Genomic DNA, 26,024 nt, shown 5'->3' with positions numbered 1-26,024 from the left:
TCTATGATTCTACTGGCTAATGTGATGAGTAAGTGTTGTTTGGTTGTTTCTTGTGCAGCAATGGGGTAGCCAGAGATCCTTCTTTGGTATTAAAAATAAACAAAAAAGCTTGTTTTGAAGCCTGCCTGAAACACAGAAGGTGGGTTTTCTGATTCGCCTGTGTCCCTACTTCTCCTGCAACAGATGCTCAGTGGGTCTGGAAGGTGCTTTTCCATTGGAGGAAGACAGAAAAATCATATGGGTTAAATAGGGCATGCAACACAACCTCCAAGGGTCCCAAACCTCATCTAAGGAGAGATAAGGCCAACTGAAGGAAGAGATTGTGCAAAAGGAACACTGATCTGTTACAGCCTCCCAGCTCAGACACACAGAGTGGGAAAACCCTCAATCCCAATAGCACGTTGGACCCAAACAAACCTTCCTGGAGAAACCTACTAGACAGGTTGCAGAGGTCAACAGCCACCTCTTTATCCCTCCACTGTATCCCCTCCTTCAGGAAGCCCACATCACCTTTCCAGGCATCATGCTTACCATTAGCCAGATGGGAAAAGGCACCTTACGAAGGATGTGGGAGCTGTCAGAGGTGACTGACTGGACACCAGCACACCACAGGATGGAGTATAGCCAGGGTTCATTCACAGTGTAGAGATTCACACTCAGGTTTGCCATGGTGTAGTCCCTGCCAAGAGACAAACAGGATGAGATGAGGGTCTGATGCTCCCTGGGGGACTCGCATCTCCAAAAGAGCTCTTGCTGTCAGCCACTGTTGCAATCACAGCTAGATTTATTTGGTTGGAATTGTGTGATACAGGTTTTTTTAACAGGGCATGGTCACTTCATAAGCAACCCAAGGGCATTGCAATCAGATGGTTTGAACTTGAAAGCTTTCTTCGCCTCTTGGATGCTATCTGACCCAGGTCACAGCTCATCTCAGCTACTTCCTCACGAATGATGGGCACGTTGTGTTTTCCTAACAATCGCCTCATCATGTTGATGTAAGATTAACATCTGGCTCAGATGCCTGTAACACTTCATAGGCAATTTACTTAATTAAAATCTGACAGACTCCATTTCCAACATCAATTCCTACAACACCCGTGCCCTTGTTTAGGGGACGGTCACAGAGTTACAGCTTCCAGTCTCCTGAGGTCATTTTCCAAGAAGCTTAAACTGCCAAGTACAGGAGCTGTCAGCAGTGAACCAAACACTGATAGTGGACTCCCTGTACCCAAATGACTTGCATAAATTTCTCCATGTTTCCTTAGCTACGAAGCAGAAGCATCACTAATCTCCCTTGTACGGGTAGCACAGAGACTAATCCTTACAATTCACTATCAGCAAAGCACTTTGAGGTGGAATGCCACTGCACAAGATGTGGGCATCTCAAAGCTCACAACATGCTCAAGCTGCTCCAAAGGCTAAGGGATTCTCAAGGTCAGAGGTGGTCGCAGCAGTGTTATATCCAGATGCTGATTTTTTGGGGGGGAGGAGGGCTGAGGAAATTGTATATTACCAGGGCTTGTTGAGCTCACTCCGGCTTGTGCTGCAAGATGGCAGCAAGATTTGATTGGGCACCATGTTCAAGAAACATTCAGATGCCAGGTCTGATTTTGGAGACAACTGAGGGGGGATTGATGAGAGATTTGGGCTGATGAGTTGGGACAGAGAAGAGAGTTGGCACATGGTCCTCTCCATAAGATACAGAAAATAGGTAGGGGAAAAACAAGCAGCAATAATCTTTCAGGTAAAGCACAGACTTCATTATAAGAATTAGCAACAAGACCAATTGCTGGGGGCCGTGGAATTACTGGATTACACTAAATAGGACTACCCTCTCAAACAGCTGTGGGCTCAGCTCTTCCCTACTCCCAGCCCAAATCCTTTGAAGATACTTTTCTTTCACAAACCTGCCTCAATTTCAAGTATCTCTTTGAGGGAAGAGGTTGTGGATATCAAACTAAAAAATAGAAATGTTCTACTAGTGACAATCTGCCCTTTCCAAGAAGGGGGCAAAACTGGGAGCTAATGCACTGCACAGATCAAATACAGGCTCGAGCATAAGGAGAAGAACTCCATGCTGTGTTAATCTCATTAAAGAGGAGACCTGACAGTAATGAAACAGGTGAATTCTCTGGAAAAAATACATTTCTGAAAGCATATCCAGACTTTTGGACTAATCAAAATTCTGCGGTGGCATCTCTGGAGCAGACGAACAGAAGCAAAGAGCAGCTGCTAATGAGGATGAAACAGCATTTGGAGGTACTTGGTGTGAAAAGCCTTCACTTTTTCCAGAGCTGACAGTGTAATAAGAATCAATTTCATATATTTGTATTTCAGAAAGGTTCATCATGTACTGAATTAGCAGGTAGAGTTATTAGAGTGAGCTGGTCAGTCCTGGGCATAGCCTGGATTCTGTGCGATGGGTAGGTAAGCACAAGCTTGCATGGCCCAAGCTTTCAAAAGCAAGTCCACCTGAGAAGAGAGCTCTGTGCAGATAAAACAGGGTGATCATAGACGATGCTGCTGGGCCAGGGTTGCACAGAGCTGTGGATACCCAGCGTGGAGCACGTGGACTACAAACGCTGTGTTCAGAGGGCTGTACCTGACATCCTCGTTCGTGACCTTGGTGTAACGCAGGTTGAGCTTCCTGATGCCCTTCTCCCTCATGCGCTCTGCATCCAGCTTGAGGCCAGAAGTCTGCTGGAAACCTGGTGCAATCTGTCTGACCAGCTGCCTCTCCGCGTCTGGCAGCCACATCACCTGCGGAGGGAGCGAGACAGAGGACAGCTACAGCAAAGAGGATTCACAAAGCTGGTGACACTGGACAGACACTTTACACCAACCCATAAGCCAAAAAAAATCCCCCACACAACAGGCTGCCTCATTTGTCACACAAATTGTCTCCCACATCTCTATTCAAATGCCTTTCAGGATTGCCCGTGAGCCCAGAGGGTTGGAACACACAAAATCTTAGAGGTGAAAGGGGTTGATAAACAAAGGGATCAGGCCAAGGGCTCATGAGAAAAGACATGGTGTATCCTTTAAAACCTCCCTGTCCAGTTCAGGGCACAGAAAATGCTAAGGACATGAGGCTAAAACACCTGACAGTGCAGACAGGATGTACAGGAGAAGCCTTTCAGGATCCCATGGTTAAAACTAGTATTTGCACTCTTATCAGGGCTACATCTCTTCCAACCCAGGGCAAGGATTCCTCTAAGTTCATACCAAGCTTTGAAAGAGCAGTAGAGATGCAGCCAATTGCATTTCCAGATGAGAAATATCACTTTACAACCCCACATCAATGCTTTGTCTATTTTTTTTCCTTCTCTCCATCCCAATATCCAAAGAGAAGACAGCATGGTCCTCCCCCATGGATCTAGCCAAGCTGGCAGAGGCTTGTGGATAACACTGTCACCGCAACCACAACTGGAAACTGGGTGGCAGTGTCAGTCATTAGAGAGACAGATGGAAGTTAAGAATACCTCCATTCCCCCCTGAGCCTGTGACTGCAAAAGTCAGAGCTGAACTCTTCTGGCCCTGCTGAGAAGGACCTGGGTGTCATGGTGGATGAGAAACTTCCCATGAGCCAGCAGTGTGCTCTTGCAGCTCAGAAGGCCCATGGTATCCTGGGCTCCATCAGCAGAGGGGTGGCAGCAGGGAAAGGGAGGGGATTGTCCCTCTCTGCCATCCTGAGGCCCCAGCTGGAGTCCCGTGTCCAGAGCTGGAGCCCCAATACAAGAAAGATGTGGGACTGGTGGAGAGGGTTCAGAGGAGGCCACAATGATGATTAAAGGGCTGGAGCATCTCCCCTAGGAAGAAAAGCTGAGGGAACTGGGCTTGTTCAGCCTGGAGAAGAGAAGGCTGCGGGGGGACCTCATTGCAGCCTTCCAGTCCCTGAAGGGAGCAGAGAAACAGGAGGGGAATCAGCTTGTTAAAGGGCAGAGACTGGCAGGACAAGGGGGATGGATTGAAGCTGAAGGAAGGTTTAAATTAGATATTAGGGGGAAGTTTTTTACAGAGTGAGTGGTGAGGGGCTGGAATAGGCTGCCCAGAGAGGTGGTGGATGCCCCATCCCTGGAGGTGTTCAAGGCCAGGTTGGATGGGGCCCTGGGCAACCTTGTTTAGCTCCAGGCCTGGAGGTTGGTGGCCCTGCCTGTGGCAAGATCTGTGTGCCCTTCTGACATGGGAAGTCATACTCTCCCTCCAGGAGATGACTGCATCATAGGGAGCTTCTGATGGACTAGATGAGGATCTATATCTCATGGTCACAGCTAACAAGGCTGGCTGGGCTGTGCAACAGCACAGAGCTGGAAATTAAAATGCTTGGCATAATCCAACAAGGACAATTCTAGGACAGGAATGAAAATCTGGAAGAGATCTCTGCATATACAAAGACCTGGAGGTACACAGACTACCTTTTGCTGAAAACTGTTTATTTCCAGGACACCCATTTCTCCTCCAAGCAGCATTTGACTCAAGGCTGAAACAGTTGCTCAGCCCAGGGCAAAGGTTTATTTAAAACCCATGAGCCAGAGGGAGAAGAAGGGCTCTCTGCTGCTCACAACTCATCTCCAGGCCTCAGCTGCTTCTCTTATGTCTGAGGCTCTTGTTGAATCACTCAGTGGGAAGGGACCTCAGGAGACCTCTACACCAACACAAGCCAGGACCAGCACCGATTTCAAACAAGGTGTCCAGGGCTTTTTCCAGATGTGTCTTGAAAAGTCCCAAGGATAGAGATCCCTCAAATCTCTCCTGGCTCCTCTCAATACCTGCATAGCCTGAGAGAAAACTAGTCTCCTTATATCCAACAAAAACCTATCTTGTTCCTATTTGTGATGATTCTCTTTCATCCTCCTGACACACAGTCCAGTGAAGAGCTTGAGTTTAACTTCCAATAACCTCCTTGCTGGTACTGGAGTCCTGCTACTAGATCTCTCCTAAATCTTATTTTTCAGGGTTAAAAGGCTCAGTAACCCCAGCCCCTCAAATGTTCAGCTCCCTGACCAATTTCGTGGCCTCTGCAGGACTTGCCCAAGCTTACCAACATCTGTCTTGTACTGGTGAGCCCCACACTGAACACATGACTGCTGAGCAAGGGGAATAATCACTTTTCTTCATCTACTACCTACATTACCAAGACTGCAGTCCAAGATGCTATCGAGACCCTGGGACCACCAGCCTGGAGCTACAGTCCTTCCAAGCACAACTTCTTCTCATGACGTGGCATTTCAAATCAAGTGTTCAAATGGATCAAATGAGACACTTCAGGATTCAAGGAACCCATAAGGGGGTAATTCTGGAAATATCACCAACCCCACACAACTCACAGCCTGTTGCCGAATTCCCGACGCCAGGATGGTTTCCAGAGTGATGTTGATGTAAGTGTCATAGTAGGGATGAGCTAGTGGCAGGTCCTGGAAGTTCAGGATGAGTGATGTGTTGTCCTTGATCACCTCTAGCATATCTGCCAGCTTGCAGACAGATTGGTTGGCAGCTTCCAAGTAGTCAGACCTTGAGAGCGAGCTGGCTGTCCAGAAAGGGTCATTCTGAAAGCAAAGCACATCCTGGCATTAGTGCCACAAAGCCTGGAGTCCTCAAATACAGACAAAGATCCTTGTCTACCCCACCTTGACAACAGTGTGGGATGCTGACAGCTATGCTTGATGACTTTGAAGCTCCGTGCCTCAGTTTCCTTACCCAAAGCAATGTCACAGATCCTAAATGAGACCAAGGTGGGCTATACAGATCAATTCATTTTCAGGAGGAGAGCAGAGCTATAGAACAGTAATTCAGTTTTCCAAGGTAGTGAGCTAAAAATGTGCTTTCTCACACTATACACACGATCACCAAGGATTTTTTAGAACAAGAAAATTAATCTATCTATTCTATGGAATTTATCTATTCTATACCTAAGAGCAGGAGCTATGGGCTGTTGGAAGAGACAGTCTCCTGACTTAAGGACATTCAGGAATGACCACTTCAAAGTACACCGCAAAAAGCATCCTTCCAGCTGCTGCTGTGGCCCTCCTCATCTGGCAAGCAGCAGATTCCCTGCATTCCCACTCCTGCATCTGCAAGTCAAGCAAGTTTCTGTACAGCAGCACGTGTGAGTAATCACAGAACCGTAGGGGTTGGAAGGGACCTCCAGAGCTCATCAGGTCCAACCCCCCTGCCAAAGCAGCGTCCCTAGGACAGGTCACACAGGTCAGCATCCAGAGGGGTCTGGAATATCTCCAGAGAAGGAGACTCCACACCCCCCTGGGCAGCCTGTCCCAGAGCTCTGTCACCTTTACACAGGACATCCCCATCACACCACTTCTGCCCAGAGCAGCAGTGATGCTATGGTGTTTCCACCAAGCAAGCACCCAGAGAGCTTCAAACAAGCAAGTGGAAGCACTGTCTAAGCTTGCATCACTTCAGCAACGCTTCAGCAAGCCACATTTAAGTTTGCATAAGAGTGCCAGAGCGCTGCAGAACCCTCTTTCTAGACCACAGCTAATGTTCTCCAAGAAAACAGGCCAGAGAGCAGCTTGGCAAGAAGAAATCCCACTTGCGACCTGGCTGCACGCTGTAGGATGGGTCAAGCCCATTCCACAACAACTCTTCCCTCCCCTGAACTTCAAAGGCTGAATTTCCTGCTGTGATTTTGTAAAGATAATTGTGTCCAAAAGTAAATTAAAACCAACAGCATTTAATATGGTCTTTTCTGTTCCCTTTATAACCACATTCACCCACCTTGGGGGGTCTTGGAATTCTTTGTGGTGTCAGCCAGGCATTAAGGCCCCTTCTTCAAGGTGGCACAGAAAGATAATGTGTCTTTTAGATTAAGTCCTAAGTTTAGTAGAGGACAGAACAAAATGCAGTTGATGGCTTCTTGGTCTACCTGTACTTCACACCACTCCACTGAGGAGATGGATCTACACCTCTCCACCCCATGGAAGGTTTAGGAACTTTCATGCCATGGCTCCAAGACACCCTCTCCATGGCTGTACGCACCTGTAGGAACCACTCTCCAGCATTGAGCTTTTCCAGGTCAGTCCAGTTGAACATGGAGGAGTGATTGTAGGCCCGCTCTGGGAACACTTCCTCCACGTTTGTTGTTCTCCTGAGTGTCTTGTCATGCATCAGAAATGGGACTCCATCATAGCTACAAAGACAGTCAGAGGGTCCATTATGGGTGGGGGTGCACGACCACGTACACACAAGTAGAAAAATAGCTATACCCACTCCAGTCTCTCACATGGTTTCATAAACCACTGCAAAGACCTTGGTGATGCTGGGGATGTGTTAAACTGGCCAAGACCCCTTGAAATGACCCAGAGAAAAAAGTCTTAAGTTACCTGCTAGATGCTTGCAGCCACTCAAATGCTGATATAACCCTTTCCATCCCTCCCATCCCTTCAACTGCCAAGCTCAGGTAACTTGGACAAGAACATAAATCCTGAATGCTCAAGCTAACTAAAGCTTTCTGCAGTGTCTGTAGCTCCCAATCATGTCAGAGGTTTTAAATACCCTGTATACAGACACACACATCCACAAACTATTCACAAATTGTTAATAGTAGATCATAGAGCGGTTTGGGTTGGAAGGGACCTCAACCATCACCTAGTTCCAACTCCCTGCCATTGGCAGGGACATCTTTCATTAGCCCAGGGTGCCCGAAGCCCCATCCAACCTGGCCTTGAACCCTGCCAGGGATCCAGGGGCAGCCACAGCTTCTCTGGACAACCTGTGCCAGGACCTCACCATCCTAATCTGATAAGTAAGACTTTCTAAGCCACTCAGACTATATGGCAACTTGAATGTAATGGGCTTTCAGCAGAATGCAAGGGCTCCAACCTACCAAAATTGCTTTGAAATTTGCCTTTTCCAGTTGAAAATTGGTTTTAGGAAACATGCTCATGAGTTAAGTTCATGTATCTTAAAGAAAACACACCTCTGAGATGAAACTAAATAGCCAAATGCATGTCCTGTGGTCTTTAAGCTACTCAGATAACACAGAACAATGGTTCTAGGAAGAACTTAGGAGATGGGGTTAAAATACAATCCCCCACTTGCATTAGGAGACAAGCTAGAGCACTCACCCCCAGAGCTAGAGGGGAAACAGAAAATCAATTTTAGGTGATGGAGCAAATGCTGCCTCATCTTTACCATTGCCTACAGAAGGTCACTGTCACCTTTGTTATTTCTAGTGTGCACTATGCCAACTACTTCCCAACCCAAAGCAGCATGCTGACACCACAATACCATAGAATCATAGACTGGTCTGGGTTGGAAGGGACCCCATAGGCAGGGACACCAACCTCCAGTCTGGATCTACACAAGGTTGCCCAGGGCCCCATCCAACCTGGCCTTGAACACCTCCAGAGGTGGGATGGGGCACCCACCACCTCTCTGGGCAGCCTGTTCCAGCCCCTCACCACTCTCTCTCTGTAAAAAACTTCCCCCTAATATCTCATCTAACCCTTCCCTCCTTCAGCTTCACTCCATCCCCCTTGTCCTGCCATTATCTACCCTTTTAAAAAGTTGATTCCCCTTCTGTTTCTTCGCTCCCTTCAGGGACTGGAAGTCTGCAACAAGGTCCCCCCACAGCCTTCTCTTCTCCAGGCTGAACAAGCCCAGCCCCTTCAGCCTCTCTTTGTAGCTCAGCAGCACACCATACTGCTGCAATCAGAAAGGGTTTTAACAAATACAGTCTTTTTAAATAATAATAAAAAAAGACGACAAAAAGTCAAGCAACTGCAGAATTAAGAGTGGGGAGTGTTCAAGGGAGATAGGAGCTCAAGTCTTAATATCTCATAGCAGAGCATCGTCAGATACTGCTAAGCCTTAACTGTCCTGTGGAAATCCTGTGGGGTGTTTAACATTCCCTCCCCTCCTGACTAATCCCTTACGAGTCACTCAACGTGTCAGCAGGCAGAGATTTGTAAAAAATAGTTCAGAGGCAGAAAGCCAAGCTTTGAGAGAGATGTGTGAGGAGGTTGAAAATGAGAGGAACGTGCCCTGATACCATGCTTCTGCTGCTCAAAGCGAAGTTGTCTTCATAACCAAGTTTGGGATGTGTAATAGGTAGGAGCAGGATGTGACAGGTCTTAGTATATGTCCAAGCAGCCCACCCATGGCTGATACATGCCTACATAATAGTGGAGAAATCTCAGGCAGAGTGGACCCATCAAGCCATAGGCACAAAGAGCAACTTTGAAAGACATGAGGACAGCAGTGGGTGTTACACCACAAACCCTTCCCAAAGCTGCAGCCAGCTGTGTTGATAGCTCACTTTTTGGTCTGAAGGTTGATGAAGTCCTTTTTTTATAGGCACTTGTGTCTCCTAGAAAGGGCCCTGGATGGCCCAATTATTAAGCTAAGGATGCTTGGAGTACTTCTCTGTAATGGCTGATGACTGGCAAAAGGAAAAGTTCTTGGAGCTTTTCCAGGTCTCCTCCCTCCAAAAGTCCACCTTTCTCCTTGGCCAGTACTAAATGTAAGCAACCAATTCAGCCAGCACGAGCCGAGAGTTCATTTGCATATGTGGACAGTCAAGCAGTTGTCCCTTCACAACAGTTAACGAACTGATTTTTGAAATAATTGTATTACAAACATCCTAAATCACAGAATCACAAGGTTGGAAGAGACCTTTAAGATCATCAAGTCCACCCATTCCCATCCTAAGCTAAACCATATCCCTAAGTATCTCATTTACCCGTCTGTTAAACACATCCAGGGAAGGTGACTCAACCCCCTCCCTGGGCAACCTGTTCCACAGCCCCACAACACTTTCAGTAATTTTTTTTTCTAATATGTAATCTAAACCTGCCCTGGTGCAGCTTGATGCCATTTTCCCTTGTCCCATCTCCTGTCCCCTGGCTGAAGACACCATCGCCCACCTCTCTGCACCCTCCTGGCAGGTCAGTGGAGGCGCTGAGAAGGTCTCCCCTCAGCCTCCTCTTCTCCAGGCTGAACATCCCCAGCTCCCTCAGCTGCTCCTCAGAGGATCTGCCCTCCAGCCCCTTCCCCAGCCTGGTTGCCCTTCTCTGGACTCATTCAAGGACCTCAATGCCCTTCTTATGGTGAGGAGCCCAGAACTGGACACAGCACTCGAGATGCGGCCTCACCAATGCCCAGTACAGGGGCATAATCACTTCCCTAGACCTACTGACCACACTATCTACGGGCTACACCACCCTAGACCTACTGGCCATATCATCTTTCATCTTTCCATGGTAACCTTCCACTCCCTAGGTGGAAGAAATTCCTTTTGTTTCATATAATTTGCTCTCAAACAACTGTAAAAAGAACACAAGAAACACCCTAATGACTAAACCGCAGAAGACCATCTTTCACCAGGCAAAAATATCCTTCCATCAACACCAGCCTCCAAAGCAGTCAGGAAAGAACAAAATATCAGCTTTGAGCCGGTCTTGTATTTATTACTAGAACTGAGAAGCTGAGGGACTGCCAAAAGAAGGCAATTACTGTTCCCTTTATGCCAATTCTGCCCTCTTGCACATCCTTAACTCATGCAAAAAACACAGTTCTGCAAAGGAACAAGACTATTAGAGAATTATCAAACTCCTGGAACAAAGCACAGCTCTTGAAATAACCTCCTCTAAATTGGTCTTGTCAATTCAGCTCAAGATTTGCCAGTAAAAAAATGTCTTTCTGACAGTCAGCAGTGTAACAGGGTTCTTCCTTCCTAGAGCATTAGTGACATGCAAGGAAGGGGAGGAGGAGAAAGTGCTTATTCCTAGGCTGCTAAATTTTCATGACAGTTTTGTAAGGGCTGGTAGAAAACATGATTAGTTTCATGATAAAGGCATCCAGGTTCCCCCAACTTGGACAGCTTCACATTTAATCATCATCTCAGTGAAACAATTAGTAGCACCTAAGGTGGGCCCGGGTGAACCTAATGAGGTTCAAGACTGTGAAGTGTCAGGTGTTGCACTTGGACTTGAGGAATCCTAGACATTTACTGACTGGGAGAAGAGCTTCTTGAGAGCAGCCCTGCTGAGAAGGACCTGGGTGTCATGGTGGATGAGAAACTCCCCATGAGCCAGCAGTGTGCTCTTGCAGCTCAGAAGGGCGATGGGATCCCGGGCTCCATCAGGAAAGGGGTGACAGCAGGGACAGGGAGGCAATTGTCCCTCTCTACTCTGCCATCCTGAGGCCCCAGCTGGAGTCCTATGTCCAAAGCTGGGCCCTACAATACAAGAAAGATGTAGAACTGTTGGAGAGGGGTCAGATGAGGCCACAAAGATGATCAGAGGGCTGGAGCATCTCCCCTATGGAGAGAGGCTGAGGGAGCTGGGCTTGTTCAGCCTAGAGAAGAGAAGGCTGTGGGGGGACCTCATTGCAGCCTTCCTGTCCCTGAAGGGAGCAGAGAAACAGGAGAGGAATCAGCTTGTTAAAAGGGTAGACAATGGCAGGACAAGGGGGAAGGGACTGAAGCTAAAGGAAGGAAGGTTTAAATTAGATAGCAGGGGGAAGCTCTTTCCAGAGAGAGTGGTGAGGGGCTGGAACAGGCTGCCCAGAGAGGTGGTGGATGCCCCATCCCTGGAGGTGTTCAAGGCCAGGTTGGATGGGGCCCTGGGCAACCTTGTTTAGATCCAGACCTGGAGGTTGGTGGCCCTGCCTGTGGCAGGGGGGTTGGAACTGTGTGATCCTTGGGGTCCCTTCCAACCCAGACCAGTCTATGATTCTATAATCTGGGCTTTACAAATGGAGACAGCTAGGAGTTATCAGATATGTTCACAAGAGTCCTTTTCAATGGGAAAAAATAGTAGTAATAGCCAGACACACCCAGATTGGAAAGACCCCCCAGGTGGTTTTGGCCATGCACAGAGTGTCTCAAAACCAAACAGCACGCTGGCTCACCTCAGTACGACATCAGCTTGGACTCCATACATCTTCTGCTCCACTGCCTTCTGGAAGGACATCAGAGTGTTTTCCGGCGCCAGCTGTGTGTGGGGGTAAAAGAGCAATAATAGATTAGTGGAAAATGGAAAAGTTTACAAAGAAGTGTCGGTGAGGATGCTGGGAGGAAGGTCTAGAGATAATAGGGAGACAAAACAATTTTGCTTTGAAGATTATGTAGTGACCAGTTACCCAGTGTAACAGGGTACCACATCCTGCTGAAGTCTAAATACATTTGACTCCATTGATGGTCTTTCACAGAAAGGAAAAAGTTAAGACCTGCAATACCAGAAACTCAACTAGCTTGATGTCTGGGGCAAAATTACTGTGCAAGAGAGACGCTCACCAGCACGGTCCCCCAATCAGTGGCACGCTGGAGATTCCCAGAAAGTGACTGTTAATGTGACACAAATTCTCTATCCATAGGTTATATCTAGAGTTAATTAAAATACCACAACAGTCCTTCATTCTCCTACTTCCCTATGCAAACATGATTACAACACCATTATAAAGAAGTCAGTCCACAGCCAGAATTAAGAAGAACTGGACATCAGGTTCTATGGGACATATTTTATTTTCACATCTGGCCATGAGCCAGCAGTGTGTCCTGGTGGCTAAGAGAGCCAATGGGATCCTGGGGGGCATCAAGAGGAGTGTGGCCAGCAGGTCAAAGGAAGTGATCCTCTCCCTCTACTCTGCCCTGGTCAGGCCCCACCTGGAGTGTTGTGTCCAGTTCTGGGCTCCCTGGTATAAAAAAGACAGGGATCTCCTGGAGAGAGTCCAGAGGAGGGACACGGAGATGATTAAGGGCCTGGAGCATCTCCCCTGTGAGGAAAGGCTGAGTGAGCTGGGACTGTTCAGCCTAGAGAAAAGAAGACTAAGCAAGGAACTTATTAATGTTTATCAATATCTTCAGTATGGGATGCAGGGGGAAATGGCCAGCCCCTTTTCAGTGGTCTGTGGAGACAGGACAAGGGGCAATGGCCTCAAGTTGGAGCACAGGGAGTTCCGCACCAACATGCGGAAGAACTTTTACACAGTGAAGGTGAGGGAGCCCTGGGACAGGCTGCCCAGGGGGGTGTGGAGTCTCCTTCCCTGGAGATATTCCAGACCCACCTGGACTCCTATCTGTGCAATATGAGCTAGGGACCCTGCTCTGGCAGGGGATTGGACCCAATGATCTCTAAAGGTCCCTTCCAACCCCTCTGATTCTATGATCTACTCATTCAATAAAGTTATCTATTATTCTAAAAACCAGATGATTTCTCTAACAACAAGTATTCTAGTTGGCTTTAGCAACAAATAAAAAAAAAGTCTTCAGCTTCGAAAATTTACTCCTATGGTTATCAGAGATAAAGACTCAAGTTGTATTTCAAATTCCTTCCTGTTGAATGGAGAGGCTGGTAACAGAAGTTAGGATTGTTTAAAAACAATGCAGTGTGAAGACAAGTACTTTGTTTTCTACAAAACTGCTACAATATAGCTAGCCCCAAAATGTCCATAAATCAAAACCAGACAGACCAGGGGAAAAACACAGACAACTATGGAGAGAAACATGGGCAGGTTTTTTTGCACTGTAATGTGAGTAAATAAAATTAAAACTTTTTAAAAAGAAGGGGGGGGCGTGTCCCCCCAATTTTGCTTTCAGGTTTAGAGCACCTGCAACATTCTGTTTTTCTATTCAGCCCTGATACCACCAGGATTAGTAAAGTTCCCATAAAGACACAATGAGCACTCACAACCCATTATTTCCAAGAACTCCTCAGGGTTTGGAAAGGAGAATAGTAAAGAACAAAGGCCTAAATGCATACCATGCAAGCAATCAATAAAAATCCCACAACAAAACCCCTAAACTGCTCAAGAGTTTAAGGTGTCTCTCAGAATAATTGATTTTCTTATTAGCTGATGACCTTACACTCAGGTCAGCAAAACTTTGGTGTAAAACAATCAGACCAAGTGTCAGCAGCAACCTTCACATAACTCCAGTCTCTCCTGCATTCCGCTGGCTCAAGCCACATAATCACTATTAGTTCATTTTCCTCTTTTTCAAGGGAGGCAGCACAGAGTCATTTTATCTTCCTTAAAAAGCTCCCAATCAAACCCTGAGTCGTCCAGGAGAAGACAGAGGCAACGACCCCATCACGCCCTCTTGCACAGCCCACTGCTGGGTCATGCAAGGTGGAGCTCAACGAGCTTTTTTTGCAATATATTCACGATGCCCAGAGCTGTCAGCAGGGAGCAGCAGCCACATAGAGATCTAGAGAACCCACTCAGGCAGACCTGCTCCATTTCTTTCTGTGTGGTTGCTTTCAGCATCTTGGGTTTCCTCCCCAAGTAGCTCAGGTTTCCTCAGGGATAGCACTGCAAGGCAATCCTCTCTCTACAGGGTAACACTCAATATTTCCATTTAGAGACTCCAGCAATTACTGGGAAATAAAATGTGTAGTGTTCAAGCTAGAGACAGATCAACTAGAGAAAACAAAGGGTGTTTCAAGACCACCAGCCTATGTCAGGAAGGGATGCTGGGTGCATGCAGTGCAAATCCCAGATGTGACACCACATCAAGTAGCAACTGAAGCCATACCCCTATAAGCAGTCCCACCAGGGATGCAGATGAACAAGGAATAGGAAAGTGTGTCGAGTTGTAAACCATCTCTCAGGCTAAAGGAGATGGGAAAGGATAGGTTGGACTACCTCCACTGAGCAATCAAGGTAAAACCCTTCAGCAAGGTTAAGACAACACTGCTGTTACTCACCTACGCAATTAAGGGATATTGCATCAATTTGGGCTGAAATGAAGGGAAACAAGTGTGGCTACAACAGTATTCCACTTTTGTAGAGGTAGACCAGCATGACCAAGGTCTTCTCCTGTCTTACCTATACCTGAACAGCAGAATCCTAACCCAAAGAGGACACAGGCTCTGCTATTTGATAACAAGATTGAAAAAGCTTCCTGCCTCTTCTCAGTGCACTTCAGCTTCTGCAGGGCCAGAGTCAAGCCTTGCTTGGACGCCAGCCCTCCTGAGACCCAGTTGGCTTGAGAGGCATAGGAAGCCTTAACTTTAGGTTAAGGAGTCCAAGCCTTCACCTCTGGAGGTGAAGGAAACAGAGTCCAACATATTTGAGGTGTGAGGTTAATATGCAAGAGCATCTCCATTACCTGGGCTGGAGAAAAGTATATTTAGACAGAGCTGAGACTGCACACAGGGGTGACAGATGAAAGCCAAATAGGAAAGCACCCTTTTGGGAATGGGATTTCTGTTTGCTAGACTGGATAAATTTGGCCACGTACAGGTACGTGTGTTAAGATACAGGTTGCAGTGAGCTACAATCTGAGACTTGAGTTTTAAAACTCAACACAGTGACTGTCCCGTCCTCAGATGGCACTGAGTTTAACACCATGGAGAGAAGATCTCAGCCCAGGAGTGGGATATCCCACTCCTGCCTCATATCTAGACCCTACATAGAAATCACACCACACTTTACCCTTCAAGAAAGGCTAAACTTGACTCCATTGGGGTTGCATGATGCTGCTTAGATGCAAGGCACATCCATTCCTTACCCAGGAAATTGATCCCAAGCAGAAATTAAATAAACTTACAAAACTCTGGCCAAATCTGCACTGAGAACTGTAGCTGTGAAGAGGAAGCAGCACTTTAAAAACTGTTCCAAGGACAGGCTGGCACTTAAGGTCCAACCATCCAAATAAACACTTAGGGGCTGTAAAGTCATTCTTAGCACACCACCACTAAAGATGAAGAGCAGCCTCTTGAAGAGCATCACGGGTGGATGAACATCTCTTACTGCTCTGAATCAGCAAACAGCACGGACGTCAGCACAAGTGCTCTCTGTGTCACCATGCCCCATGATGGCATGTGCTGGGTAGTCTCTAACACCACAACGCTATTACTTGACAGCCTGATTCCCTCTATGCCAGAAGCCTTTCAAAAGTAGATTACCTTCCAGGTGAAAGTGTCATCTTCTTGTGAGCATGTAGTGGGTAAGCTCCTAACCTGGCCAGAGCCAATCATCCTGATATAAACAATCAAGTCTGCAAATGAGCCCATCTCCAATGCAGAAAGCCTTACTCCCTGGTTTCTAAACCTCTTGGTCAATCCTAGCCTTGAGGGCACAGAACAAGCCACTCACCAATGACCCTAGTAAGTGTCCACCAGAAAGCCAGGAAAGCAAGTTTAACCCTGTCCCCTAAACTCAAATGCTGCCTATTCCTGGGGATTCCCCTGGCACCACTTTGGAGACAGAATCTCATTGTACCAAGAGTTCATAAATTTACAATGTGAGGGTTTTTTCTTTTTGTGAAAAGAATCTGACTAGCAGGTATTTCCATCATCCCAGCCTGTGTCTATCTCCAAGTAAGACAGAGCTGACACGAAATTCAATGTGCTTAGGGCAGAGCTGCACCCAAGTGGGACAGTTGCTGGTATAAAAATTACTTGCTGAGATTAGTGATGATTTTTTATTTTTAAGATTTTACAGCAAAATTACAATAACTAAATAGATGTATAATTTTTCTGCCTGTATCTCTCTCTCTACATCCCACCAGTTTCTTTGATGGGTTATCTTCCTTGATGCCACTTATTCTGGCCCATTATTCAGTTCCCATCCCTGGAGATATTCTATTCATATTCTAGGTGCAGTGATCCAGTGCAACTGGACACAATCAACTTTTTAAGAACCCAGTGCTGAATCATAAAATGGTCTGGGTTGGAAGGGATCCCAAGGATCACAGAATTCCAACCCCCTGCCACCGGCAGGGCCACACACAAGGTTGCCCAGGGCCCCATCCAACCTGGCCTTGAACACCTCCAGGGATGGATGGAGCATCCCCCCCTCTCTGGGCAGCCTGTTCCAACACCTCACCACTCTCTGTAAAAAACTTCCCCCTAATATCTCATCTAACTCTTCCCTCCTTCAGCTTCACTCCATCCCCCTTGTCCTGCCATTGTATACCCTTTTAACAAGCTGATTCCCCTCCTGTTTCTCTGCTCCCTTCAGAGATTGGAAGGCTGAAATGAGGTTCCCCTGCAGCCTTCTCTTCTCCAGGCTGAACCAGCCCAGCTCCCTCAGCCTCTCTTCATAGGAGAGGTGCTCCAGGCCTCTAATCATCTTTGTGGCCAAAGTGAAGGAAGCCCTGGGAGCACAGGACAGTGATTTCACTCCAAAACCTCTGCCCTACATAAGCCATGCCAACATCCACTCAAAGTCACAGACAGACCCTGTGCAGGGTTTCTAGAAACTGTTGCCTTCTCTTCATACTTGGATTGATAGGCTCATTTCTTGCAAAAATTAGCCTACTATTCATTGCTTCCTGCTACAGAGATGCAGCAAGCAATTGCTAGAAAATTACTCATGGATGAACTCATTTTGCTTGTTTTTGTGCTCAGGAGTCAAGTTCAGATGCTTTCAGATTGAGTCAGGAGCTTTGGACCTTCCTTAACAAAGGTAATGAAAGCATGTTAGTTAGAGCACTTGCTAGAGCCGGACATTGCTAGGCTGTATTTTTCCCCTAATTAGCTGCTTTCCCAGACCTAATAAAAATTAAATAAATAAATCACTGTGTTATTTGCATGTTAGGGAGGTTAATGAAGAAGCTTGCACAGTAGAACCAAATTCGTTCCAACGTGTAACTGCAGCCCCTGCAGATCTCCAGCGCAAAATGACTTGATCTTTGCTTCATCAGCAAGCTTTAAGGATGTTTCCTCATCTTCTTGGAAACATAAGCATCATTTTCATTTTTATTTTTTTTAATTTCCCTCCCTTATGTCTCTTTTCCAGCATCAATCTCCTCGTGAGCCAATAACTGGACATGATGAGAGGTGATACCTGGAAAATGGTATTTTCCTTCATGTACATGGTACCCTTTGGAAGTTCCCTGTACAGGACTTCAAGCAGGATCTGCCAGGACATTTATTTCCTCGTTAGTGTCTCGTCATACCAGGTCACTATGAGGCAATCAAGATAATGTTTAAAAAACTAAAGTAACATGTACCTGTAATCCCCAGGAATTCTAAGTATTTTCCAAAGCATCCATATGCAGATCTTCTGGAAACAGCTGAACTACCCTGAAAGTTGGCTGGATTGTATCACAAATAGTGTGGCCAGTAGGTCTGGGGAAGTAATTGTGCCCCTGCACTGGGCATTGCTGAGGCTGTACCTCGAGTACTGGGTCCAGTTCTGGGCTCCTCACCGTAAGAAGGACATGGAAGTCCTGGAGCAAGTCCAGAGAAGGGCAGCCAGGCTGGGGAAGGGGCTGGTGGGCAAATCCTCTGAGGAGCAGCTGAGGAAGCTGGGGGTGTTCAGCCTGGAGAAGAGGAGGCTGAGGAGAGACCTCATTTCCTACAAGGACCTGACAGGAAGATGTAGAGAGGTGGGTGATGGTCTCTTCAGCCAGGGGACAGGAGATGGGACAAGGGGAAATGGGCTCAAGCTCAAGCAGGGTCAGATCAGATGGGAGGGAAAAGTTCTTCCCTGGAAGAGTTGTGGGGCTGTGGAACAGGCTGCCTAGGGAGGAGGCCGAGTCCCCACCCCTGGGGGTGTTTAACAGATGGGTAGATGAGGTACTTAGGGATCTGGTTTAGCTTAGGACGGGAATGGTTGGACTTGATGATCTTAAAGGTCCTTTCCAACCTTATGATTCTGTGATTCTGTGAAGGGGAAAAGTGCAAAACAAAACCAGAAAAAAAAACCCCAAAATTTATTGCCTTGGACAGCAGGATAAGCTCATAAGCAAAAATCCATTAGAAATTTAATAACTAGATACAGGAGATGAGACCTCATTACTGTTGTACTGCACACAAAGAAAAGCTGGTAGCCTTACGAAGATTTACTTCAATGACCACAAACCTTCTCTGGGTCTGAGAGAAGAGGCTAATTGTGATTATTTGTTACTATCGATCGGAGTAGCAGACAGGTTAACTGGCCATATTTTTAACAGGCAGGCGTATGTAAGACATACAGCAAGTCAAATGCTTCTTGATTTCATCAACACAAGCTGTACAGACCAAAGCACTTCATAGCCCTTAAAATAACCCAGTGTCATCCCAAATAGAATTTTGGACTGGTTTGGGTTAGAAGGGACCTTAAAGACCACCTGCTGCCAACCCTTTGCCATGGGCATGGACAGCCTCCACTAGACTACCACCAGTAAATAGGTGGTAGCAAAGTTTTGGTATCTAAGATAAAGGCTTTCAAAACCATCAAGAGAATGAAAAACTCAAAACAATAGAAAGAAATCACCAGTTCTTAGAACCATAGAATGGCATGGGTTGGAAGGGACCCCAAGGTTCATACAGTTCCAACCCCCCTGTCACAGGCAGGGCCACCAACCTCCAGGCCTGGAGCTACCTCACCACTCTCTCTGTAAAGAGCTTCCCCCTAATACCCAATTTAAACCTTCTCCCTCTTTAACTGAAAGTTCTCTGATAAACCACAATCCCAAACACAAGTCTTCATTACTGTTTCTATCAACAGTTGGCACTACAAGATGACAAAACATCATTTCCCTGAGAACAGAAGACCAAAATATATTGGAGGCTTCACTTTCAGGTGAAAAAACCTAGACAACCCCAAAAGAGCCTCCACATGTGCAAGGCTCTATTTGCTGGAATTTTCCCAGGAAGAGCATGATCCACTCCCCATCAAAGCAAAGCATTCCAATGCAGGAATCCCCAACAGGCAAACCCTAAACACAATTAAACATTGGCTGCCTACCAAGGTACTTTGTCCCAGTAATGGGTACTTTTCCACTCTGGATTTGTGCAAAGCCAATAATTTAACACTACTGAAAAAGAAATGCTCCTCCAGGCACGGTGCCTGGGCTCAGCAAGGAGATGGACATCATCTGTTGTGCGGGAAGGAGCTTGACACAGCACGAGCACTGCGTGCTTCGCGGCACACGGACAGCTGTTCCAGCACAGTCTTTCAGTGCTGTTAAGACATGCCAAAACCAGCTGTATGTATGGGTGGTTTGCCAAAAAAGCATTCATTTCCATGCTATTTGTAGCCTCCAGCTCTGAAATCAAGAGCTGTTCTTGCCTCTGACATGCTTGGATGGTTTCCACAGGTTTATCCTGATTGTGTTTAGACCAACCGGTAGCTTTTTGGTCCCAAAAACGGGAGGTGAGTTTCCGTGGTTCTTGAAGGTTTCCAAGGAGACAGATACAGCTCTTGCTCAGGTAAGTTCTTGCTATTAATCCTTTGTGTGATTTACCTACAATTTGAAATCAAAGATCATCATGATGAGTCTAATTATTTTTATAAGGAATGTATCTTTAGGACTAAGAACCTTAAAGGAAGTAGGATTCGACATTATCATCATCACCACCTTCTTCAGATCCCAAAAACAAAGACAACCTGCCTCAACCTGAAGCACTATGTGAGGAAAGACATTTGGGAGAAGACTTTAAAGGTGTAAATAGCTGTAGAATTTGGTGTCCTACTGAATGAAATCCCTCATTTCCATCTCAGATTTGGCCCCAGATTTTACTTTCTACCCTTGTTTTGGCTTATCCACAGCACAAGAGACATATGAACCATCACAGGGAGAAGACAGTCTACTATTGCCACCAAAGACAAAATGCAACTAGGTTTCTGTAAGAAGAATAAAAAAGACTGAAGACCCTAGACAATGGACACCTGCTCATAAAACCATCTGAAAAGTGTAACATATTAATATGCAGACTTTACAGAGAACTCCATCATGTTTTGGGGTGTCAGATGATTTCTGTACCCAGCAGGACAGAACCCTTTTGAACTGACAGGTACCAGAGAGGGCTGTAGCCCTCCACTCCCAGCACATCATTGCCACAAACCTGATACTCTCCTGATGGGAGTCCAGAGGGTCAGAAACAGATCTAGAGGTTGGATAAATAATTTTAAAAGAGCTTTTGAGAATAAACTGATTTGTTAACTAAACACCTACCAAGAAAAAGGGTTTTCAAACAGCGCCCTGATGGGAATGGACTTTAAAGCATAGCAAAAAGCAGGCATGACTGGAAGACATTTAGGCATGGGAAGGCAGGATTCATACAGAAGAGCCTTACTAGCAGTTAATTAAAGCTTGTGGGAAAAGAATGATACCAAAGGGACACTGTTTGGAGGACTACTAGCTCTACAGACAAATGGACAGCCAGTATGAAACAAGTAGCTCCCCTGTACTGCAAAAAGCCATACTTCACCTAGGTACAGATGCTAGGATGGTTTCTGATTTTCTCTTGCTTTACTTAAAACACCAGAACTTTTTCCCTTACTCTGGTGTTTCAAGACAAAATTAGGAGCCATATGGCCTCTGTTCCTCACTTTTTTCTCTACGGAACAAGGACAGTGGTTGAGTTGCACCCACACAGATGCTACTAAAGCTTCCACTCTTAAAAATCCTGAAGGGACAAGAGAAGAGTCAGGATGTGCGTGTGCACAGAGGAAATCAGGCTCAAGGAACAGTCTCTCTGCCCTGATGGATCAGTATCCCTCAGTACTATAGCACTCCAGAAGCGTGCACACCTACAGCCCTCCTGAGAAACTCTCCATTTCACCACATCTTGCCCCAGATATCACGTCCCCAACAAATCCTTTACTTCAGCACAATAAGCCTTTCTGTGGATCTGTTCTGTGGATCTGACACTCAGCTGTATTTGTGTCTTTCTAGTATAAAGAGCACTGGTCACACAACTGTAATATCATGGACCAAGTCCTACCAGGCAGACAAAGCAGCCAGCTATCAGATTCCATCAGAGAACATGTTTGTCTGCACAGCAAATCACATTTTTTCTTGCTTCAGGAGATCTGAAGGCAAATATTGCATCACTTTTTATTATCATTTCCAGTCCCACAAGGATCTAGTTTCACCTCAGGTCTGAAACTCTCATGCTCTACAGACTTTTGATCTTGACATTGCCCAAGGGAAGACGTTTGTATCCTACAGCCAAGTCTCCAAACTCTTCTCTGGGCTATTTCCTCTTCTCCAGTACCACTTGGCCATTTATCCCAAGCCAAATCTACATACAGTTGGGCTCAAGAACTCAAAAACATAGCAGTCAGCCCCATGAAACAAGACCCTATAGCAGAAATGCCTTCTGACAAAGCTTTAAAATCATTAGTTTCCAAGTAGACATTATTTAGTACAACCTCAGGACTTGCACCATAGGCGAAGCTCTTCCAACTGAAGGTGACATTTGATCTAGTGATAAGCTGGGCATAGACAGATGTACAGAAAGAAGTTTTGACCACCACTCTCTGGTCCTCTTCTTTGGACCAGAGTTGGAGAACACTACACATACAGCTAAGGCAAAGCCTTCTCATCATGGGACATGTAGACTATTGTTTGGTGGTTGGAACAAGGCTGGCTCGGCTCTGATCTTGCTTCTCGTGGGCTTTGGAGCAAACCATGTGCTGCAAACATACAACCAGCTCTGTATGGCAGAGAATGGTGAACAGGAGGGAGGCATCTTGCAGAGCAATACCCTGGCCACACTTCCACATTCAGGACTAGGTGTCCTCCACCACTTCTTTTGATCAACCTTTGCAATCCTCTGCACCCTAACATGTACGTGCTATCTTCCCAGAGAGGTTTATTCCATACTGCAAGGAGTGTTTGCTGGCTCCAAGGAAGAACATGAATAAAAGCCAAATGCCAGGTCTCTGCTGGGAGTCTTGTTCCAGAGAAGGTATATGTAAATTATCTGGAAGACAGAAGGACTTTGTCTGCTGTTTAGTTTCTTTAGAAGGTTAGGTGCAGGACACAGGCCTGGAAACCCCACAGGAAGAATCTAGTGTTCACAGGTATTTGGCTGTGTATCACAGGTGGCTGTGGGTATCACAGGTTTTGTGATTTCCTACCATGCAGAACACATGCAGAGCACAGGTTGTTACATAGCTGTTTCTGGCCTTCATGGTTGGTACAAACTCAGTGGGACAGGAAAAACCATTAATGCCCAGAACTTCATTCCACCACCCACAGAAGCAATATAGTTAAAAGTGATGCAAATTAAGCTGGCATTTCAAGGGATTGCTTAAAGAAAGATATCACTAAAAATAAAGTGAACTAAAATAAAATATTTCTCATTATGACAGGTGTTTATCTCACCTAGCAAACTCTCAGTGCACACTTAGAGGGGAGCTCAAGTGTGCTCCAGCCTGCCTAACAGTTTCTGACAGCCCATACAGGTATTTTTCTACTTCTAATGTCAGCAAAAATGTTAGCTGGATGCCTTAAAAAGGGAAAAAAATCCACCACCAAAACCACAAATGCCACTTGCAAGCCTATGCTGCAGTATGCTATCTTGACTGAAGTCAACCAGTGAGCAGAGAAAGATGGAGGTGCAGGCACTCAACAGACCTAGGTACATACAGAAGCACCCAAACTAGACACCCAGACAAGTATGCCCCAATACCAGAGGTCAGTTTTATCAAAGCCCAGGTCTGTGCCAAAGCAAATTTGCTTCATCTTTAGCTTGAACATGTCCAGAAAACTTGGAGAAGAAAGAACTGTATAATTTCAATGTCTACCTAGAGGTAGATGACAGGAACGTTTCATCACCTCACCCAGTCTCATGATGATCTGCAATGCAAGAGTACTGTGCAGTCATGTAGGGTCAAGCACAGATTGTTTGTTTGTTTTCCTGGATTGCCACATACTGGAGGCATCCTTCTGTGAGCTGAGTTTAACCATTACTGGTGAGGTCCTTCAAAGGGCACAGAGACTGAGCCCCAAGCTCCACTGGGCAAGGCGAGGATCAGCCTTTTGTTAGCCAAGCACCCTAGGACATCTGGGGTGCAACTTGACTCTGGGTTCATGTACTGATTTACCACCATAGTAATTCTTACCATGAGGGGTGCTTTAGTTATGTTGTCATATATATTCCCTGGAGAGAAGCCTGGAGACCATCAGATGATACATACAGGCAAAAGAATCAGACAGCACAGTACTAATAACACAAGACTACTCACCATGGGTGCTCCGCGGTGACCTATAATGGCTGGCTTTGGTCCCAGAGCCTTCTTCTCCATTATGCAAGGGGATGAGATGGTGAGGGGGACAAGGTAAAGTGCAACTACAACTGCGAGGTATGCAGTGAACATCAGCATCTGAGAAGCTGAGATGGAAAGAGAAAGAAAGAGCTGATGAGAATATCAGTCCTGACCTCTTCACACTACAGGAGTAAAATCTAGACTCCTTCATCTTCCTCCAGAGGAGAGACTGGTCTACAGCCATTGCCCCTAGTACATCAGAGCTCTGTGTTTAGGGGAAAACATATTCAATTAAAAAAAAACAAACCCAACCACCACACCCAAAAAACCACAACAAAACACCCCATTTCTTTGAGCTTATCAAGTGCTGAGGGAAATTTTCACTTCATTTTGTATTGTGGAAACAAAAAGTTAAGTGAAGTCCCAGCAACATAGCCCAAAACACTGCTGACTTCCAGCCCTTGGGTGGGACACCACATAACTTCATCCTGCCTGACAGCAGAAATAGATCACCAGTTAAAATACATCTACTAAGTCTGGCACCATGTCAGTGCATTTAATATGACTTGGGCTTACATCACTTGTGTCTAGATTGGTGGTTCAGCAACAACACCCATTCCAGCCAGGATAACACCACTTTAACTGCTTCTGCATTAGGATTTGTGCCAGCCCAAGTTAATCAGTGAAACATTATTGGAAATTAAGTTGGACATGTTTAAATAAATCCTTGGGATGTGATGGTGCTGCACTCCCTGGTGCCTCTGCAAGCAGTAATATTACAGGACTGGCACATGCAGCAAAGAGGGGGCTGGATGCAGCACTCTGGGCCAGATGAGCATACGAAGATGATTAAGGGCCTGGAGCATCTCCCCTATGAGGAAAGGCTGAGTGAGCTGGGGCTGTTCAGCCTGGAGAAAAGAAGACCAAGGGGGGACCTTATTAATGTTTATAAATATCTTGAGTATGGGACACAGTGGGAAATGGCCAGCCTCTTTCCAATGGTCTGTGGGGACAGGACAGGGGGCAATGGCCTCAAGTTGGAGCACAGGAAGTTCCACACCAACATGTGGAAGAAATTATACACAGTGAGGGTGAGGGAGCCCTGGGACAGGCTGCCCAGGGGGATGTGGAGTCTCCTGCTCTGGAGATATTCCAGCCCTGTCTGGATGCCGACCTGTATGACCTGTCCTAGGGAGCTGCTTTGGCAGGGGGCTTGGTCCCGATGGGCTCTGGAGGTCCCTTCCAACCTCTATGATTCTGTGATCCTGCTTCCATCTACTGGTCACTTCATACGAAGCCCAAAGTATCTGGGGAGGTTTTTTTTAAGCTGCTGACAGCACAACAGAAATACCCTGTCCCCACAGCAGACACATACTCCTTCTGAAGAACAACAGGCACCTTTGAAATCCTTGAGTCACTTGAAACCAAAGATATTAAAGCATAAGAGTTCATTTTAAATATACATATATTTTATTATTTATTTTTCAGGCTCAATGAGGCTTTTGAACTCAAGGGAGAGCCTCCAAAAAGCTCCAAATATTTGCCATGGATGCACGATGGAGAAGGCAGGTTAATTTTAGGGGAAGGAGCACAACAAATCTGGTTTTACATATAACCAGACCGCTTTTTGCTTTCAGCATCTAACAACATCAATCCAAACAAGTTCCCATAAGCCAGAAAGTGACACTAGGAACTTTGCCAGCTAAAACCATGTGTCCTCGTGGCCAAGACAGCCAATAGCATCCTGGGGTGTATCAAGAGAAGAGTAACCAGCAGGTCAAGGGAGGTTCTCCTCCCCCTCTGCTCTGCCCTGGTGCGGCCTCATCTGGAATACTGTGTGCCATGCTGGGCTCTGGTCAATGAGGGCAGGAAGGTCCTGGAGATGGTACTAAACAGGGCTATGGAAATGATTTGGGGACTAAAACATCTCTCTTACAAAGAGAGCCTGAGGGACTTGGGGATTTTAGCCTATAGAAAAGAAGAATGAGGGGGAAATATTCTCAGTGCTGATAAATCCTTCAGGGGAGGCGGTCAGGAGAATGGTGTCAGTCTGTGTTCAGTGGTGCCCAGGGACAGGACAAGAGGCAATGAGCATAACCTTGAATAGAGAAAGTTCCACCTAACCCTGA

At 46.2% G+C, this 26,024-nt stretch overlaps 1 protein-coding gene across 1 annotated transcript in view; it reads right to left on the bottom strand.

Annotated features, from left to right (window-relative positions):
* The window catches only part of GDPD5 (glycerophosphodiester phosphodiesterase domain containing 5), a gene marked incomplete at its 5' end in the record, with an annotated part of 125,224 nt that overhangs the window by 13,354 nt on the left and 85,846 nt on the right, over nt 1-26,024 (bottom strand). Inside the window, 6 exons of the mRNA XM_084279322.1 lie at nt 532-679; nt 2,603-2,760; nt 5,328-5,546; nt 6,997-7,147; nt 11,872-11,954; nt 23,875-24,020. Of these exons, the coding sequence (XP_084135448.1) occupies nt 532-679; nt 2,603-2,760; nt 5,328-5,546; nt 6,997-7,147; nt 11,872-11,954; nt 23,875-24,020 (905 nt within the window). The remainder of the gene's footprint in view (nt 1-531; nt 680-2,602; nt 2,761-5,327; nt 5,547-6,996; nt 7,148-11,871; nt 11,955-23,874; nt 24,021-26,024) is intronic.

Source organism: Gallinula chloropus, assembly GCF_964237585.1.
Source record: "Gallinula chloropus genome assembly, chromosome: 1".
Taxonomy (NCBI): domain Eukaryota; kingdom Metazoa; phylum Chordata; class Aves; order Gruiformes; family Rallidae; genus Gallinula; species Gallinula chloropus.
This window is presented reverse-complemented; position numbering and strand designations above follow the sequence as displayed.